At 37.0% G+C, this 20,549-nt stretch overlaps 1 protein-coding gene across 1 annotated transcript in view; it reads left to right on the top strand.

Annotated features, from left to right (window-relative positions):
• Window positions 1-5,231: 5,231 nt before the first annotated feature.
• nudt14 (nudix (nucleoside diphosphate linked moiety X)-type motif 14) overlaps window positions 5,232-20,549 on the top strand; it is a 26,802-nt gene continuing 11,484 nt past the window's right edge. Inside the window, exons 1-4 of the mRNA XM_015051276.1 lie at window positions 5,232-5,427; window positions 12,133-12,176; window positions 17,628-17,692; window positions 17,971-18,259. Coding sequence (XP_014906762.1) covers window positions 5,347-5,427; window positions 12,133-12,176; window positions 17,628-17,692; window positions 17,971-18,259 — 479 coding nt within the window. The 5' untranslated portion in view covers window positions 5,232-5,346. The remainder of the gene's footprint in view (window positions 5,428-12,132; window positions 12,177-17,627; window positions 17,693-17,970; window positions 18,260-20,549) is intronic.

The following is a 20,549-nucleotide window of genomic DNA, read 5'->3' as shown; positions in this document are numbered from 1 at the left end:
GGATGTTGGCAAAACACTGAGCACGCTAAGTGACTCTATTGGGCCCTCCACTGCGCATGCGTGACACTTTCAGGTTGTTTGGAGTTCACACTGGATTACCGGAATAGCTCTGGAAAAAATAAAGAGCCCACTTCATTGGAATCCATTGAAAACCTCCTGGTTATTCCACCAAACATTGATTCCTCAACTCTTCCTGAGTTAAAACATTAGTATTGTTTATAAATGAATATGAACTTGTTGCCTTAGCATTATTTTAAGTCTGAAAGCTCTGCATCTTTTTCCTAATTTTGACCATTTCTCATTTTCTGCAAATAAATACTAAATGTTTGCTTGTAATTTTGGAGACATGTCAGTAGTTCATAGAATAAAAGAACAATGTTCATTTTACTCAAACATACACTTATGAAAAGTAAAATAAGAGAAACTGAGCATTTTAAGTCGTCTCCTAATTTTTTGGAAGTGTGAGCGACCACGCAAAAAAAATCTGATTTCACAAAAAATTGGATTTGGGTCACTTCAGGCTGCAGTGTGAGCATAGCCTATGTCGGCTTCTCAATCACCTCCCAACACACCTCAAAGATACAAAGTGCACATATCTGTGCGATCTTATCAAGCACCCTGTAGATGTGGGGTGCTATTTTGAAGTCCAAGCGCTGGTGGTGGGATTTAGGACTTAGGAGCATCTCCTGGACAAGACCCAAGGCGGCTGAGCGTCCAGACTGCTGGGTGGGCGGAAAGCGGCCACCTTGACCCACACCCTGGGCCTGCTAACAGAGACGCAGCTGCCACCTTGGTTAAGTGCATTCCCCAAAGCACAGGCCTAAATCCCTGCTTGACCCTGACTGATAAACTTTGCTATGGATAGACCACGGCAGGCGTTTTCACCTCTAAAACTAGCTGTATGGGTTTTACGGCACTATTGTGTTCTGGGATCAGAAGATTCAGATTGGGTCATTGTCAAATTTGGTGATGTAGGGAAATACTGCATGCTTGATCATCCTTACACTTGAAGTATTAAGCTGGAATTTTCTGTAAACTGAGGAAATTCCAAAATATTTTGTGGTAAATTTCTTCTATTTAGTAGAAAAACCTCATTTAAAGCTGCAGTATGTAACTTTTATTAAAAATATGTATATTTTAATATTTTTGTTGAAAGTGTCACTGTCTTGAGATAATCTGTGAAAAAAATCAAACTCCTCTGTCTTCTCTCTCTCTGTCTTCCTAATTAGAAACAGTGAATCAGAACCAGAAGAGTTTTATCGCTGTCAATCATGCTCATGTGTATGCTGCTTTTCCTCATCAGCAGATCCTGTTGTGAATGCTAAAGCTAGTTAGCATGGCCACTGATGACGGGAGATAAACCATTCTCTTTAATGTAAATTGTTTCTCCGCCATTAGCATATTTAACAGCATGTTCATGAGATTGATTGACAGCGCTAAGACCCGCCTCCTGTCTGTGATTGGTTGGTTTCTTCAAACTGTTGGGGGCCACACAAACTCAGTCCAAGGGCCACAAATGGCCCCCGGGCCGCATTTTGGACACCCCTGGGGTAGAGTATCCAGAAATTGTACTCAAGAAAGAGAAGCGATACTTCATAATAAAGTTACTACAACGCAGTAAAAGTAAATTTTTTGCAAAACGTTACTCAAGTAAATGTAACTAGTTACTACTCTGAGGTTTCACACATGTATTTTTAAAATTAGTACAAATACTTTAATTATAGATCATTGTTTTAGCTTTAGTGTTCTAACATTTAAAGTACATACTAAAAACAAACAATTGACAGTATCTTTACAGAGCAAATGTAAAAACATTAGTTTCTACTGTTTATTTTTATGTTTTTAACTTTAAAAGCATTTAAAATCATTTTAAAGTTACAATAATTTAGACTATTGAATAAATAGAAACTTTGAGGACAGACAAAAATACAGATAAAGTGGCTCTTAGAGGCTCCAGGTTTGGCGTTGGATGAATCCCATGGATGTCTGCGCTGCATCGTCTGAGTGGAAGCACTAATTGGTTCTGACCGCTGTGGACCCGCCGCCCGCATGGACGGGATTAGCACGTTACGGGCGCCGCGGTTTCTCACTGAGGGCTGATAACTCATGGAAAAAACTCTTTGTAGGTGATGTTCACATGAGGTTTTCAACGGGTTCAGTGCAGTGGGCTCTTCATTTCTTCATTTAAAACAATAATTTAAATTATTGCCTAAAACTTATTTTGTTTCAAAAGACATTTAATTTATTTTTATTTTTATTTTGTTTCTTTTTGTCTATGTAATATTTGGAAAATCTGACTTTAGGCCATTATTTCAGGAAGGTGACGAAGTGGAAAAGTTCAGGAAAGCTTACGTTACTTTTTCACAAAACAAACAAACAGAAGAACAATCTTCATCAGAACCTTCAGAGTCGTTTCTGACAAATCCATGCCTGATTTGAGAATGGTGATTGTTCGTCTCCGCTCATGTATTTATAACTTCTTGTTGCTTCATCTGCCTTTCGGTCTGCTGCCGTTTCTTTGTGTTCCCCTCAGAGTGTGCCAGCAAACCAGAGGAGGCGACCCACAGCACAATGCCTCGACTCAGCGGTCCCTCCCGTCTTATCGTGCCCTGCAGCTTGCCCGGATTGGCTGATATAGATTGAGCGGAGAGACGCCGGTTCCTCCTTTGGGTCTGCACATTGTTTGGTCTTGGCCTTTATTTATTTCGATGTAAATCAGTTTGCGAAAGTGTTACGTCCTGTCCTTGTGCAGTGGGCGGCGGACTGGGCTGGTACTGGGCTGGAGGAAGTCCACTCCATTGAGACTGGAGTTTCTGAAGATTGTTTTCCAGGCTGTTATTGATATGAGAGGATGACATCATGTAGCCTCACCCGTAAGGTTGGGTTTGTGAGAAACAAGTCCCACACCCAGCTCTTATTCATTACTTAACACCGGGGAGACAGAAATTATGTTCGTGTTTCATCTAACGAGAGACTTTGATTTGAGGGGTCACTGAAATGTCACGGAGGAGATTTAAATTTGCTAAATCACAGCAGCTTGTTAACTAATTTCATCAAGAAGACCTGAGTTTTAAGTTTTAACATCCCTCAAATGTTAAGAAAAGACACTTAACCCGACATTTAATACCACTGAGTACGTTGTTTTCTTACTGACTGGTTCATCTGGCTGACATTTCGGGCTCTGAATTGTTCGTCCTCTTTAGACGTTTCATAGTAAAATTTGATAAGTACATTTCTGTGAAAGCTATTTTTAACCCCTGGAGTTCCACAGGCCTCAATAATTGGCCCATTATTATTTTTGTTTTGATGCTTCTCTAACATTTTCACATTTAAGCACTTATATTCGTATCACATTCAGTTGTACATCTATCTTAAATCGTATCAGCTCCGCAGAAGTAGAAGATTCTTAATTCAATTATTTTAATGTCCAGTAAATCAGAAAAAAGCCATCGGAAAAACCGATGACCTTTCACCTTTAATTTGTAAAAACACCTCTTGATTTTGCTTTTTTTCACAAAACTCAAAGAAAAATTACATTTTCTGGCTGCAGATTGGGCAGGTGTTCGTCCTGTTTAGACTTTTCTTATTAAAATTTTGTTTTTAACCCCTGAAGTTCCACCAGGCTCATTACTTGGCCCATTATTATTTTTGTTTTATATTCTTTAACTAAGAGATGTTTCTCAGTCTTTTAATAATATCTTTAAACTTTTTTTGTTCAAATTACATTCAGTTGTACACACAGTTTGGTAAAAGTCAGAAGATTTGCAGATCAATACTAAAAATCTTTTAATTTGCAACAAAACAGAAATGATTGGAAAAACTTAACCTTTCACCTTCAACTTCTCATGTAAAATACTCAGATCTGTTTTTAAATATTGGATTTTGTTATCAAATATCTCATTGTTTGTGCTTTATTCTTTTATTTTTTTTGTTTGACATGTTGTTTGTACCTGATGTGACTCCTGTCTGGAGACAAAACCTCTCCTTAGGGACATTTAAGTTTTACTTTACCTTCACTTGCACATACCAGAAATATTGTGGCCTATAAATAGTACAAAGGCCATCTGGGACTGTTTGTCATTGTTGTGCTTGTTTAATTTAGATTACTGTAAAGACACTTATGCTTTGGGAATACACTGAAGCACAATGGTGACATGCAGCGGCTTCAACTGTTTGGTTGTTTGCTAGCTGTCATTTCTACAGGTAAACAAGTGCATTGTAAACACAAATTTAACAAGTTTAATTTTTTTCTTTTCTTTTTTTGTAAACAAGACATGTTGTTTACAAATTAAGTGGCATGCTTTGATTATGCCCCTTTCTCAAACATATTTACAGATATTTCCTTTGCAGACAATGTTAGTAAGACTTACAGATGTATATTATTAGCTATGCTAATAAAGACAGCATGCTGTATATATAAGGTTTTATTAAAAAAAATAATCAGATCTTCACAAGATTTGAAAATATTTTTAATCTAATCACAAAGTTACAAAAACGAGGAAAGTGATGTAAATATTTACTGGAAAAAAAGGAAAAGCTGTGTGATAACAACCAGGACCAAAGTACTTGTATTTTAGAAACAAACAACAATACACACACACCTAAGAGTATTTTGAATAGACTAATTAATGAAGCTGTTGTGTTGTTTTTTTAACTGGGAGGAAACTGGAGTACCAAGAGAGACCCAGTGGGAGCACATGGAGAGCAGACAGACTCCTGGCTGGGAGTCAAACTCACGACCTTCTCGTTGCAAGGCACCAATGCTTCCATACAGACATTTTATATACAAAGACAAAGAACATTTAGAGCAAACTGAATTATGTCTCTGCACAAAAAACTGGGATTTTTCAATTAATGTAGAAAATGAAGAAAACTTTTACCCACAAATAAAAGATAAAGGTGCTGGTGGAGAATATATATATATATATATATATATATATATATATATATATATATATATATATATATATATATATATATATATATATATATTTTTTTTTTTTTTTTTTAAAAATGCTGCTATCAGGCAAACGGTTCTAAATTAAATATAACCGAACCACCAAACTGCTACAAACTGGATTAAATTATGTGCTTCATATTATTCCGCTTAATTCACACATTTTGATCGATTGTTTTTTTGTTTTCCTCTTCTTAATAACCTCTAAAACTGATTAAATACCGTCTCGCTTTCCACAATAATCCAAGGACAACCTAATTGACTTGATTTAATTAGATTACTCGAATCAGAGCTCGTATGTCCTTTCCCGGATTCCGTAGGCATTCCTTCACTGTCAGTGTGCGGAGACGGCTTCGGTAAACCCCCAAATCCTGCTCCAGCTGTACATTATGGAAGAGATTAATAACGTTGAAGTCGTTCCGTGCACAGAGTCCGAATACCTGAAGCCGTTCCGGGTGCTCTACAATCAGGTGAGTTATCTGTTGTCTTGTTGGAGGATGGAGGATGCTGGAGGCTAGCCCAACCCCCCATTCATTTAGCAGCTACAGCAAAGCTAAGACGAGGAAGGCTAAAAACCCGACCTTTGGCATCTCTGCTCATTCTCATTAAATTAAATTAAAAGGCCGGGGAAATCCAACCTCTTTAGTTCAGTGTTGCACTCGCGTTGATTCAGTTGTCACCTTTTGTTTGTTTGATTTAAACTGGCGACTGTTAAGCTAACAGGCTAATTGCTAACGGTAGCCCACAGAGGGCTGTTTAATTTCCAGGCATCACGTTAACGGCAGCGCATGCTTTACATTATACATTAATTGGCTGAATTCAGTGTTTTTGCAGTTTAATGCGACAGCAGATGCTGTTTTTAATGTTTTAAATGTGGATTTTGACGCAGGTGAGACTTGTTGATCTCAGATGTCAAACTAACTCAGTCTTGTGTTTGAAAACTCAAATACTTTCCACGTTTTTTCACTTGATTATCATGTATTTTGAGTGTTCACAGATAGCCTGCCTTTTGTTTTTACCCTCTTTATGCATAATAAAGCATCAATGAAGTATGTTGTGTTAGTTTAATGCCACTGGATTACAGCAGAGTACAGTATAATAATGAATGCTCTCACTGAAAGAAAGCCAAGTTCAAGTCTGTGTGTCCGTATGGTCTCAAACAAAGCGAGAAGTAGACAAACACAAACACAGGCTGCTGTCCAGGATAAATCTGTTTTTAAGTCACAAATTAAGTTAGCTAATTTGCTGCTTTTGAGCTCAGGGGATTTCTCATTTCTTTGTAGTTTAAAAATCTTGGTATTGAGTTGTGGACAAGAATTGATGGGAGTCCATCAAGGTCCATATTAAGGCTTTAGGGTTAAGTTTTCAGATTTCCAAATAAAGCATAGAAAAATAGAGTTTTGGTCATTCCCTTCCTGTTGCTGCTTACTGCCAGTCAGCTGGCTGAAGGAATCCTAAAGTTTTGCAGCGTTTCCCCCATAAAACTTGCTAAGCCCAGTGGTTGGGTGCTAGTGCAGTCATTCATCCAGCGGCCCGTCGTGTTTTTGAGTTAAAAATGTTTAAAGTTGACATGAAACTTGGAAAATATCACATGTCTTATTCAGAGATTGGAAGACTTACACCTGAACACCAATTATGAAGTCTTAAAAAATGCAAACATTTTAATAAGACTTAAATAAGTAATGCTAAGCCTGGTGGGGGCACAGGAAAAGCCTGGCGGGCCACCAGGCTAAGCATTGTTTGTTTATTCTCTATAGTTTTTTTTTTTAATACACCAGGAAAAGAGATGGCAAAGATCGGTTTTTAGAGTCTTTTTGGTGAAATGGCTGGTTTCACAATTGCATTTTTTAAGACTTTATAATTGTCATTTAGGTATTGATAGTAATGTCTTCCATTAACACACATCTACCTAGTGATATTTTCAAATTTCCTGCCAACTTTAAAAAAAATTTAACTCAAAAACATGGCAGGGTAGACGTTTGACTTGCTAAACCCAACCATGCTTAAAAGCTTAGCAAGTTTTCTGAAATGAGCGCTGTTTTAAAACCAATTTTGAGCCAACATCCGGTGTTTATTTATTTTATTTCTATCTCAACCTTCATGTTTTTGGACGTCATTGTGGGAAAAACCAAAAGTTCATTTGTCTGGATCTAAAAGTCTCTGGTGGAGCTTTACCTTCTTCCAATATTCATGGAAAAGGAACAGGAGTATCAGTTTAAGTTGGTAGCCTTCAGCAGGGATGATTGAAGTCTTTTTGTGTCATTGCTGCACAAAGTAAAGGGTTTTTGAGGAGATATTTAGTTTGATGAGCTAAAACAGAGGATGTAAGGGTTGAATATAATGAGAAGACAGCAGTTGGATAACAGAGAGAAATGATGCTGGGCTCTCTTGTTCTTGCCAACGTTTCATCTTCATTGTTTTCCCATTGGAGCTCAGGAAGAGCTGTTCAGAGACAAACGCTTTTCTGTCTCCTTTACAGAGTGTGTCCTCCAATCTTTTTATGCTCGTCGCCTGTACATCTGCAGCTGGGCCGGTGACCAAATCTGCTCCCGCTTCCACGCAAACCGTGGAAGTGGGTAATGCTTTATGCAAGAGGCTCTCTGATTCATTGATGTCTAGAGGTGTTTTGTCTCATCTCCCTCTACAAAGCAGGTGATTGTCCCTCGTTGACTCCAGGAAACCCCTCTTATCCGTCTTACCCGGCACTGTCACAGAATCACAAGTTGCTACTTAGAGCTGCATAATTGCCCCCAGTTTATTCATCATAATGATTTCGGTGATTCATCTGAAACTGTTTGTCTACGCAAAACCAAACTGGTATAGTGTGTCTGTTTCAGAGAATGTGTGATCAGTTTTTAACTAAAGTGATATATTCAGACAAAAGTAGATGTTTATGTGAGACAGCGTTAGTAATAAATCTATCCTGTGATAAATATGACAGTATATATCAGGGCCATTGTGATTAAAAAAGGTCATTTTCACCAAAAAAGTCAGAAGTTTTCTAAATAAAACAAGGACATTTCTGAGGTTGAGAAGTAAAAAAAAAAGTTGCTAGAACATTTTGTTTGAGATTAATTTCAGAAAATTTCTGGGGGAAAAAAAACTTAAAATATTTCAAAAGTTGAAAAATAAAATCAGACATTTTTCAGAATAATCCCAGAAATTGCATAGAAAAAACAAGGACATTTCTGAACTTGCAAAGTAAAAAAAATGTTAGAAAAAAATCTAAAAAATGTTGAGATTAATCTCAACAATATTCTGGAAAAACTTGGAATTTTCTGAGTTTAAAAAGTTGAAATTTTACACAAAAAAAGAAAAAAATCTGAAATTTTTACATTAATCTAAGACATTTTCTACAAAAACAAGGACATGTCTGACCTTGAGAAGTAAAAAGAATTCAAGAAAAAAAAAACTCAGAAATTTTGAGGTTAATCAGAAATTTTCTGAAAAAACTTGAAAATTTCAGAGTTTGAAATGTCAAGATTCTGCTAAAATCAAAAATTTTGATTGAAATTGAAATTTCTCAATTTCTGAAATCTAGAATATCTCTGAGATTTTTTGGCAAAAACTTACTCCTCTTTTTATTTTTATTTTTTAAATATATCTACAACAGCTTTTTATGAGACTGCAGCTGAAACACGAGGAGAAATTTAAAGTGCTGTTGTATTCGAGGACAGCATTCGAGGTTTTTCTCTGCCACGGCTGTCAGGCGTGTGAGGGTGAGTTTAAGAGACGGTAATTAAACTTTAAGTACCTAAAGATCAAGCCTGTGCATCCCTCCCTGTAGTGGCCGTTCTCACAGGTGCCTTTCAAAGGCTGCATTATTTCCATGTATGCTGCCTGTCCTCTCTCCGTCTCTCCCTCCGTCTCTCCCTCCGTCTCTCCCCACGGGCTAATCTCTCTGTCGTAATCCATCTCGGCTGCGGCTCTCGGTCTCCCCTGGGCCGTTCGCGCTCTTCCCGCCCTCCTCTCTCAGCAAGTGGCCCAAGTAATGAGGGAAACCCCGCCATCTGTGTGCTCTGCAAACCAGAGAAAGAAGAGAGGAAATGGGTTGGTTTCACCTCACAACCTGCCTGGGAATGTAGTCACACTTATTAGATTTATTCTGATCAAAACTGAATATGTCTAATTGATATTATTTGGATTGGTTGGACATTTCTACAATCCCGTCGACTTCACGTCTTGAAATCTCACCATGCTGAGAAACAAAACTCCCATCTTTGTTCTGTGCATCAATGTTTGACACAAACGGCTAATTTAACTAAAACTGAAAAATGTAAGCTCTGCTATTTTCATACTGCAGTAAACACTATCAAGGCTCTGGGTTTTTATAAAGATCAGAGACATATAATTTATTATAATGTTTTCATTAGTAGAAAACCATTTTACTAAAAAAATAAAGCTTCAATTTCCTGCATACCAAAACAAGCCTCAAGATTAACCAGAAAACTGACAAACCTGATAAAAACACGTGTTTGGACTTGATTGATCAGTTAATTGGAAAACTGATTATTTTAACAGTATAAACAAGGATTTGACCCATTCAAGTTGAATTTCTATTTCTGGTCATTTTTCATCACATTTTCTTTACTAATCAACTTGACTTGGTTTGGTTCCGACTCGTTTGTGTTGGACTTTTCCAGCTGCAGTCTGAGTTATAAAAAAATACATTCAAGACAACGAAGACCTGGAATTTGTAGCAAGTGCATTTGCCACTTCAATATTTCATATCTTGGCAGTTTTGGTCAAGTTGTCATAATTTTTGTATTACAAATGTAGTTTACAACTAAAACCTTTTTTTTTTAAACAAAAAAGTGAAATTAGCTTGAGCATATTTGAATTAAGTAAATTCTGGAAAAGTAAATTATTTTTGAGTTTGACGCCTGACCCCCAAATATCTCTGAAAATGCCATTAAATTGGTGTGTGTGGTTTTTTTTTTTTTGCTTGATGGATGAAACTCCTTCTGTTGGTATCAATGTACCTCATGTTACTCATGCATTGAAATGCTTGATGGTTTTGGTTCAGATCCATTTTGATGTCGGGTTTCTGAGGTTTGGCTTCATGTTCTCTGCAGGAATTGGACCATCTTATTGACATGACAGGAGTTTTAGGAAAATATGATTAAATTCAGTTCAAATAAAAACGAACAGGAAAAAAACGGTTACAGACACTTTTTGATGTAAAATAACAGATAAAGCTTGCTAAAAACGTTAATCTGGGTATTTATGGCGTTATGGCTTGGATTTGACTGGACCATAAGAGAAACTTGACTGTTTTCTAGCAGAAACCAGGAATAAAGAAGAAGTCGCCCGGTGGTTCTGAACGCCCTGAGCTGCTACCTTTGGGGTGTTGGGGTGCTGCGTTACTGGCTGCAACGCCGAAGCAGCGTTCTGGTAGAGTCCGTAGTTCTGCTAAGACTTCAGTCTTGTCCTTGGGTTAATGGCTGGGAGTGAGGGCTCACTGCTCTCTCTGCTTGTCCTCCGTCGTCTTCTTCATGTGATTTAGTCATTGTTGGAAGGCTGATTCTCTGGCCTCGTTCAGCTCGACTCGCGCCGTTTTCTCAGGTGTCGCTGAACCACAGCCTCACACCGGGTCTCGTGTTGCTCTGGTAAAACGTTCTTCGCTGCGTCTCACTGAGCTTGTGGGAGGAGAGGAGGTGTAGCCTAAATATGAATCAAGGTCATATTTCCTTAGGCATTGAAAATGTAGGCTAACTTACCCTTTTTATGATGGCATGCAATGTGGAAAGAGCAACATCGGCTAAATTAGTGTTGAATTTACAGGAGCTACAGGGTTATTAATGCATCATATATTTAAGGGTAAACTCTCTGTGGTTTGTGCTAATTGCATTTTCAAATACAAAGGTCTTTTTTCCATTTTGTTTTTAAATCTGAAAATAAATTAATGATATTCCTTGATATTAAATATTCATGGTGTAGGTGACAGATTGTACAAACACCTTCAGTCTGATATTAAATGTGTTTGAAGGAAATCCAAAAATAGCAGCACAGTTGCTTCAAATTGTATCATTAAAAACCTCTGATGTAAGACGTATGTAGGTAAATTAAATACTTTACATTCAAGAAAGTACTTCCTGTTGACGCCTGCTGTGTAGCAGTATGCCTCGTTTTACATGGAGAAACGACAATATCTGCTAACAATGCTAATTATAGCTGCTAACAATGCTAATTATAGCTACTAATGATAGATGCTAATGATGCTGCTAAAATGCTAACATTAGCTTTTAACAATGCTAACAAGTTAGAACTGTTAGCACCAATAGCTGCTAACATTAGGATTAGGTTAGTGTCCTACATTTGCTAAACTAAAGGGCTGTTTCTCTGTTTTTTGTGACTCTTTTAATGAATTATTTCCTCTCTAGTTTAAAATCTGGGTTACCTGGACTGCTCAAAATTAAACTGCAGAATTTTACACTTTTTGGAATCTTTATTTTTTGGTTTTGAAGACAAAAACAAATAATTTTGATGGCTTTTTGCCTTAAGACAAATTTAGAAATGGATAATCATAATGAGTTGAATATGTGGACTAGTAAAAACCCATATTCTAAATATCTAAGCAGATTGTAATACCGTAAACCCCAGTGTTACTAAGTTTAATGAGCTTTAATGGTATCAAAAAGTGGATACTGTCTAATTCTATTTTATAGTCATTTCTTACATATAGTATTAATTGATAAGCTGCTTGAATTTGTGGTTAAAGTGACAAAAAATGTAAATATAAACAACTAAAATAGTTTTTCCGTCATTTATATTTAGTTTGCAGGCGCCATCTTGGAAATCAACAGAAATAAGTGTTTGCTTTCAGCCTGGTGATTTGATGAAGATGATGTGACTGTAAACTATTAAAACAGAAGCTGATGTCTCCGTCGCTGCAGGCAGGAAGAGACGCGTCACGTTTCAGTCATGAGGAATTTATCATTTCCACTTCCAGACATGAAAAGTTTCACTTTCCAAGGAATTTCTAATTTACGCTCAGAAAAATGAAATTAACCTTAATCTGAACATCAAGTCTTCCTTTTTCCACAACTATCCTGTTACTCACTACAAACAATAAAACAAGCAGAAAATACCATGAAGAGCTGAATTCAGAAATCTGTTATTTTGCTTCATAAACTCTAATTCTTGTTTTTTTTTTTTTTCTTTCTTCTTCACAGAATGGCACAAAGAAATCCTGGGACTTTATGCAGAGTCACGACAGGTAAAATCTGAATTTTCTCCTGTCGAATGCTCAACGCTGCCTCGGTTCGCAAAGATGGAAATGAGTCGGCCATGTTTGGGACTGGCGTCCCGTTTAAATATTGTGCTGAAAACGTCACTGTCGGTGCTTGTAAAGCTCTAAAACATGCTTGTTCTTTTAATTAAGAAACATTAATTAAAAGAAGCTCTTCAAGCTTCACTTTAAACCAGTGTTCAAACTTTTTATCAAAAATAATAGTCTAAACTACTTACAGGCTAAGAAAATGTACAAAATCAAAATTAAATCACGCAAATATTTTTTTTTTTTTGTAGGAAACGAGTGTTATTTATTCCAAATCCAAAATTTAAACAGGATTTTGCACGTTTTTGTATTAAGACTTTTAGCTGAAATTATTAAATTCACTCTGTTATTAAAACAGGATTTTGTTCATTTTCTTTCAGAACGTTTGCCATATTTAGCCAAGTTTAGATAAAAGCTGATTTGTGTGCAGCAACGTTGGTTTTTTTAGTAAAATTCTTTGGATGAACTTGGTTCTTCTTATTATAAAAGCTTAGTTATAAAAAGATGAACACTTTCCGTTATAAGAAAATCACGCCCGATATAAATTTACCCAAATTATAAATTTGTATCATATCTGAATTGCAGTTGGTGGACCGCGCCAAATCACTGCCAGGGCCATAAACGGCCCCCAGCCTTCACTTTGGGAACCGCATGTAGCTCTCTGTAATCTGGAAATAAACATACCTGTTAGTTTGGATTAATTTTAGAAAGTTTTTCTGCTACACAGTTTACTAAATAAAACATTTTTAAATCCTGATTCTCTCTGAAATGCAACTTTAATAAATCTGGTATTTTTACTGCTTTATGGCTGAATGGTTGAGTTAAAGATGGTTGTTTTCAGGGGACGTTGCACCTGCTTTTTTGTGTTTTTTACATGAAATAAAACGGTAATAAAACTCTAAACTGTAACAGAAATCTGACACTTGGGTGCCAAAGCCCCAGTGATGCCCTGAGGTCACTCTCAGGTCATTTCTAGCCTCTTTCCTGCACTACTGACCCCAAACAGAGATTGTTGTTAAAGAAACGGCCCCCCAGAGAGAAAGGCGGTAAATGTCGAACCTGTGTTTCTAACAAAAGATTTCCCCTGGCGACAGGTAGCTATTCACAAAGAGGAAATCCTGCTGGGTTGTTGCAGGGAAAGGAACCTGGGATTGTTTCTGGATTTCTGTTGAATTGAGTTTGATTTATGTTTGCAGTGCTGGAATGTCTTTTTCAAAGGAAGAAGCATTTAAAAGTTGTGTATTTAAATTTTGTAGAAATCCCCAAACTGAAAGTATTCAGAGGCCAAAATTTTACTTTTTTTTTTCTTCCATTAGAAATGATTTCTGTCTATTTTACGTTTTCCTAAATATTTCCAGTGATTTACCTTTTTGGGATTTTTAATTTCCATTTCTTAAGTCTCTATAAGATGTTTTTAGTAAGACTTTTCTTCAGCCAAATGTAATGGATGGGTCTGTTTTTGAGTAAAAACGTAAAATAGAAAAATTCTTTGTGTTGTTTTTAAGAACATATAAACATGAAACAGAAAATCTCATCCTAAAATAATTACAATAAGTGTTGGAGTGCCAAATTTGTGTCATTATTGAATTGCAGACCGGGACCGCACAAAATTAATCCAAGGACCACAAATGGCCCCGGAGCCGCAATTTGGACACCCCAGTTTTAGATGCTTTAGTTCCCCTGCAATCAAATTACAACTTCTTTAAATTTTGACTTTATTCTTATTAGTTTTCCAGAGCAACCAGAGTCACAGCCTTTGTGTTTTTTTTTTTACTAAAAAAATATGATCATAATCATTATTTTATGTATTTTTTTAAACTGTGATGTTAGGTTGTTATTTAAGGAGATGTTAATTACAACTATTGCTCCCTGTTTGTGTACTTTCATTATAAAAGCTCTGTTTATGCAGATAAAGGGTTTTAAAAATAGTTTCCTTTTCAGAATTTTGAATCGTTTAATACAATATGTGAAGCTTTAGGAGAAATGAAGACAGTGTAATATTTACTTGCAGTCCTTGTACTGACCTTTAGGTGACACATGTGACATTTAAAGTAAGTCACCTCGTGATGCAGGGAACATTGGAAATGTTTTGGCTTGCAAAACGAAGATCTTTGCAGGATAAATTAGATAAACTTGCAAAATGGAAATTTATCCAAAACTCTCCAGGTCCTGGGGTCGACTTTGGTTTCTTTTTTCCAACTTTTTGGCCTAATAAGTAAAATAAACATGGACCCATGTTCTTCTTCTGTTACTGAAGAGATTTACAAAAATGTATTTTTTTTTAAATCATAAAAGATTTCTCTTTTTAAGTTGAACAAATTGTTTGCTAAGTTCCTATTAAGTCCAAGAGCTGTGCTTTGTTTAGGCCAAATTAAGCATTAAATTTGCCTAAATCACGTTTAAGCTGAAGCAGAAAGTCTTTGGAGATATTGGAGACGACATCAGAGCCCAAAGTTAATCAATAACTAATTAAAGTTAAAATTTATAAGTTATGCGACGGCACCTCCCGTTTATAAAAGTCTAAATCTGAGCTACAAAGACTTTAAAGCGACTAGATGGTCCATCTGTCTGTCAGTGTCTATATTTGGCTAATCGATTAGATCAATGAGGAAATACTGATCTCAGAAATCCAATCCCGGCCCAGTCAGGGGTATAGCGTCACCATGGCAACCACCAGTGTTGCCCTTTATTCAGTCAAGGAGAAACACTGAAGCTGCGATCTGAGTGGTGCGTCGGGCTGCTGTTTGAACTGAAACTGGCCAGAAATTTCTGATTAGCTTCAGGAAAAAGCAACACAATGATGTCAGTAAAACAAAATTAAAAAATACCAAGAAAATGTACTGACGTTTGTGTTTGCAATGTAACAAAAATATTAATAAAAACAATAACATTTTTCCAATATGTTGTGTTTTTGGAAGTTAGTTTAAGGGTTTCTCTGGCTGCTTCCCATCAGCGAGCGACATTTTTATGAAGAGAAAACTAAAAAACTAAAACCTAAAACGTTGGTCACAAGTGCAGCTCTCATGTTCTTCTGGGAAGCCAGCAAAGTGGAAAAGGTTGTTTTTGTTTCTGTGCTTTCAGCGAGGTGGCAGAGAGGAAAGAAGTGATTGAGAAAGGAAGTGGAGCAGCAAGAAGCCGAGTTTCTGAAGCTGCTGGTGTGAAACCCTTTTAAAAAGCATCAAAAGATTCGCAATTATCAGCAGAGACAAAGTTTTCCTTTTCTATTCTGTAAAAACTGTCCAGGCCGAACCGGAATGTTGTGTCTAATATCGTCTATTGTCTAACGTAATTTATATTTATTTCTATTTTCTTCATGACGACTATTATTTTCAGGTCTTCATTTATTGAGATATTTGAAACGCATGGATATGCACTGCAAAGACATTTTGGTCCAGTTTCTAGTGCTCATATCTTGGTACACTTGAAATAAAACAGAACTAACTTAAAAGTAGATATTCAGCAAGAAAATTATCATTATTTAATTTCTGTTTGGAATTAATAAGTATTTTTGAATTTGAATTTATTTGCATTGAAGAAATAGGAGCTTGTTTTAGTTCAATAAGTCCTTAATATTGATGAAAAAGTTTGAGTTCCACTGGTGCCGTTACCTAGCAACGCCAGCCAGGCCCAGCTGGTCACCTAGCAACGCCAGCCAAGCGCAGCCCGTCACCTAGCAACCCAGTTCTAGTTCCACTGGCAAATTATTTCACTTATAATACAGTAAAAATGTCTTGAGTGAAATAATCTGGTACTTTTTCAACAATATTAAGAAATTATTGACTTAAAACAAGATTTTTTGTTTTGCTAAAAATGTACGTTTAAGTTAGTTTTGTCTTATATTAAGTGAACTAAAATATTCCCAGTAGAAACTAGATACAGATATTTGGTTAGATTTTGTGTTTTTGCAGTGAAGCAACAAACATGATGCAAACAAACCTGCAGGCAAACAGCTTTATAGTTCAAGTATTACCTGCTATTCTTCATGTCTGTTTTGGGGCTTTAAAACACGTCTCCACATGTTTCAGTTAGTATAAATAAAAATGCAGATTATCTCCCGACTGAGTGTCTATTCAGTCACAGCAATCCCCCACTCGCTTTTTTGTTGTCTTATCCACGGCAGTGTCACAAACTGCAGACCCATCTGTCCTGTAGACAAACATTTAGCTGACATGAGGTATATTTTTGGCGAGCACGGAGCGCGAAACGTGTTTTTCATCATCTGAAATTTAAAAATGCAAAGAGAAGTTCATCATCGTCTCAGGAATTGTTAGAAACTTTTCACTGCAATCTCCTGGTTTCCCTTTGAGCATGGGAAAGACGGGGCAGGGTTTCCTGCCGCCTCAGACGCATCCGCTTTCCCAACGCCGACCCTAGGCTTCAAGTTTTCACCGACACACACACACACACACACACACACACGAGTAGACAGACACGGCAGTGACCGTTGACCCTCGCTCTAGTTTTATTTCCATATCCTGGTTGCGACGAGTTGAAATCCCAGCGATGCGACCTGCTGCTCTCCAGATTCCGATTCTTATTTTAGTATTGTTAGTCCGGCTAATGACATTTATTTTAGTATCGGTTTTATTTTTAGGAGTTTAGAACAGGAAAACTCCAATATGAAGATAAATTTGGAAACCTTTGTCATCTGATGGAGCTTAATGAAGACGTTTATAAAGTTTGTTGTCTGAGCAGTGTTTTATGCAAATTGTTTTATTTTTAAAAACCAGTTCTGGGATTCAATCTTACACTGGAAAGCACTAAATTTTACATCTTGGTTTAGTTTCTAATGCAAATATATTGGTGCATTTGAAATTAGTCAAAACTACCTCATTCAGGAAGAAATAGGAGCTTGTTTTAAGTCAATAATTTAGCTTAAAACATGGGGAAAATTTATTATAAGTGAAATAATCTGCTAGTGGAACTAGAAAAAAATTCAACAATATTAATAAATTATTGACCAAAAACAAGTTATTAGTTACTTGGACACCCCTGATGTTAAAAGGGAGTTGTAATGGCTACAACTTGCTTTAAGTGATAAAATCAAGCCTGAAATCTGATGATCCCTGCATGTTGGTTTGACTGTAAGGTTAAACATCGTTATCCTGAAAAGAAAAAACTCCTCAGTCTGACTTACAGCTGCAAAGATTTGAGCTTCCAACGTGGAATCAGATGCAAACAAATAGATTCAACAAGAAAATGCAAAATATGTGGGAAACTTGGCTTTAGATGACATTTAAACCCTAAAAACTGCAAAGAAAAAGCCTGAAAATGCTGAGCTGTTTTTGAAGGGATGTTATAACATAAGATGCTTTTAGCTTTTCTAATGAATCCCTGCTCCTGAAATGAAATGTTGGCGTGTTTAACGATGACTTTTCCTGTATTTTGCAGTGTATCTGTGCTGCTCTTCAACACCACCTCTCACTGTTTTGTCCTCGTCAAGCAGTTCCGTCCAGGTACCTTTTATTTTTTTGTCACTGATCTAAATTTGGACTTTTGAGCATCCGGTGTGCACTTTCACTTTTAAAACGACGACATGTTTAATCGGCTTCTTTATCAGAAACCGCTGCAGCGCTTTAAATTCAAGGAAGTCTGGGCCGTGATTTATCCCCTCTTTTTATCTCGTTTTGATGAAAACAACCACAACCGAGAACACGGTTACATTTTTAACCTTAAATATAACACAGTTTGATGAATTCATATCCATCAATCTTCTGCTGTCTCGCACCTGCAGCTGTTTACATGTGTGAGTGGGAAAAGGCCAAGACGAAGACTTCTCAGGGCGCCGAGAAGACCGAAGAGGGCGACGCCTCCGAATCTCAAGAGGGCCAGTCGGCCCCGGCCGAGGAGAGCTCTCCTTCGTCCCCGTGGCCCCCGGCCTCGGCGGGGGTCACCTACGAGCTCTGCGCTGGCCTGGTGGACAAACCGGACCTGTCGCTGGAGGAGATCGCCCGGCAGGAAGTGCTGGAGGAGTGTGGCTACGATATACCAGCCTCCAAGCTGAAGAGGATTACTTCATTCAGGTTAGCGCCGCTTTAGACGTTTCCTCAGAAATAAGGGTTTGGAATCACCTGCTGCTTCCTCCGAGCTCCTCCCGTAAATCTGCTGGCCATCAAAGACGCGTCGGAGTGAAAGACGGTGACAAGCCTAACAAATGCAACCCAGAAGTTGGAGGCCGTGTGAATAAAGTGGAAAACAATTCCCCTGTTCATGGCTCAGGAGTCGCTTCCTGGTGTAAGGAAAAACAGTTTTATACGCCGTAAAAATAGACTTTCCATTCTTCTGAACGAGGCAAAGAGTTATAGACTTTAAATAACAGCTGGACTATTGTTCAGGTGCTGCAAGTGTCTCAGAATATACAGGAAGATGTAAAACAATATTTAACCAATATATCAGCTATCATTAGAGCTGTTGTAAATTATTATGTTAGTAGTCGATTCATCTTATCGATTCTGCTAATCAAATAAAACATTTCTCTAGTTTCTATCTAAAGAGGCTCTGTTATGCAAAATTCACGTTTCTGTACATTTATTTTGGTTTTTACTGCTTCTATAAGCAAAAAAATAAAAAACATCTAGCCTGTTTTTGGCAGTAAATGTTTCAAAAACCTTCGGAAAGTCACAAATCAGCAGGCACTGCGCCGTTACCTAGCAACCCCAGTGAAGCCCAGCCCGTTACCTAGCAACCCCAGTGAAGCCCAGCCCATTACCTAGCAACCCAGGCTGAGCTCCAGCACGAATGATTTGGTGCAAAAAATGTAATGAAAATGTTTTTATCGCCCACTGAGCTAGCCTAACATATTCAAAGAAGCATCACAGGTCACATTTAAGCTAGTAAAAAAAAATACATAAAAGAAAAAATTATTCTAAATAAACAGGTTAGTTCATTTTGTAGCTTAAAATTTAATATGTGTAAAATATGATTTTAATGTGCAAAAATAGACGAGAAATGAAGCATTTTATTTTTAATACTTGGTGATTTTATTCTTAGTGTAAGCAACTGTTTTAGTATTTGGAATAATTTTTTCCCCTAATCTGAGGGAAGTGTAAAACAGGAGGAAGTGTAACGAGATAAAATATTAATGCTAGCTGTTTTTAGGGGAACCTCTGAAATGAAACCCAACTAATATCTGCTGGAGCTTCTTAAAATAATAAGCAGTGTGAGTGAGTTGGAGGGAAACATCAGGGGAAACCATTCATCACTGTCAACATGTTGGCCGCCCGGCGCTGCCAGGATGTGAGCAGCCCCATATCCGACAGTAAAACCTGGACAGGCGTGACTGAACGCTAACGAAAATATGTTTTTGATTTGACTTGAAAACCTCCTGCAGCTGAGTTGGTGTCGTCTGGGTCCATTGTTATGTGTGGGCGGCTTCCATTGTGTAGGATGGTGTCGTCTTAACCCACATGAAGCCCATAAGGGTCTTTTTCTTTCTTTTCTTCTTTCCATTTGGCAAACATGCACAAAAACGCAACACGGCTCAGGAAATGGAAATCCCCAAACAATACTTAATGGGATTTTACTCCACAGCTCCTTGGAAAAGTATTCATTGTTGTATTTGGCTTAAATGGATTTGTTGTGATGATAACAATATTGTTGTTTTGAGAGCCTTTTCAAAGATCAACAAACATTCATTTCTAATGCATGTTTATCGTTTGAACTGGAAGACTTTATATTTCCAAAGTGAAGCACATAAAATGGATACCGAAGTTTTATGTCATCCCGTTTTTGGTAGAGAGAAAAACAATCACGCATTTTAAGATGATTTTAATTCATCATGTGATTTATTGCTTATTGCAACAAGCTTAATTACTAAATTGAAAGAAAATTGAAGCAGCTCAGACATAACCAGACATAATTTTATTTGATTTTTTTAAATAAACAATACTTTTTAAAACATTTTTTAAATAGATAATATTTTTAAAATTTTCATAAATTTTGAAACAATCTGAAAATTGGGGCATGTCTTGGCACTAACTTAACGCATGCATACATGCAAATTTTAGCTTATTATTTTGCAGACAAGCTAAACAGTAGAATACATGATGCTGCCACCACCGTGTTTTAAAATGGCAGTGGCCATTTTTAAAGCACGTTCCATATAAACAAGCAAAAAACGAGTTAACTTTCATTCTCTTCTAAGCAGAGCACCTTCTTCTGCTTCTTACTAATTTTTCCTTTGCTAATTTAATTTCTTCTTTTATGTTTTAGGACCAAGAAAATAACATAAGGTTTTCATATAGAAAAAGTGAAGATGTATTTTCCATATTTGTGAAAAATAATAAGAGGAAGAATTAAAGCTCCGCGGAGCCT

The sequence above is a fragment of the Poecilia latipinna genome, unplaced genomic scaffold, assembly GCF_001443285.1.
Source record: "Poecilia latipinna isolate Pla-1442-1.1 unplaced genomic scaffold, P_latipinna-1.0 Scaffold1038, whole genome shotgun sequence".
Classification (NCBI taxonomy): Eukaryota; Metazoa; Chordata; class Actinopteri; order Cyprinodontiformes; family Poeciliidae; genus Poecilia; species Poecilia latipinna.
This window is presented reverse-complemented; position numbering and strand designations above follow the sequence as displayed.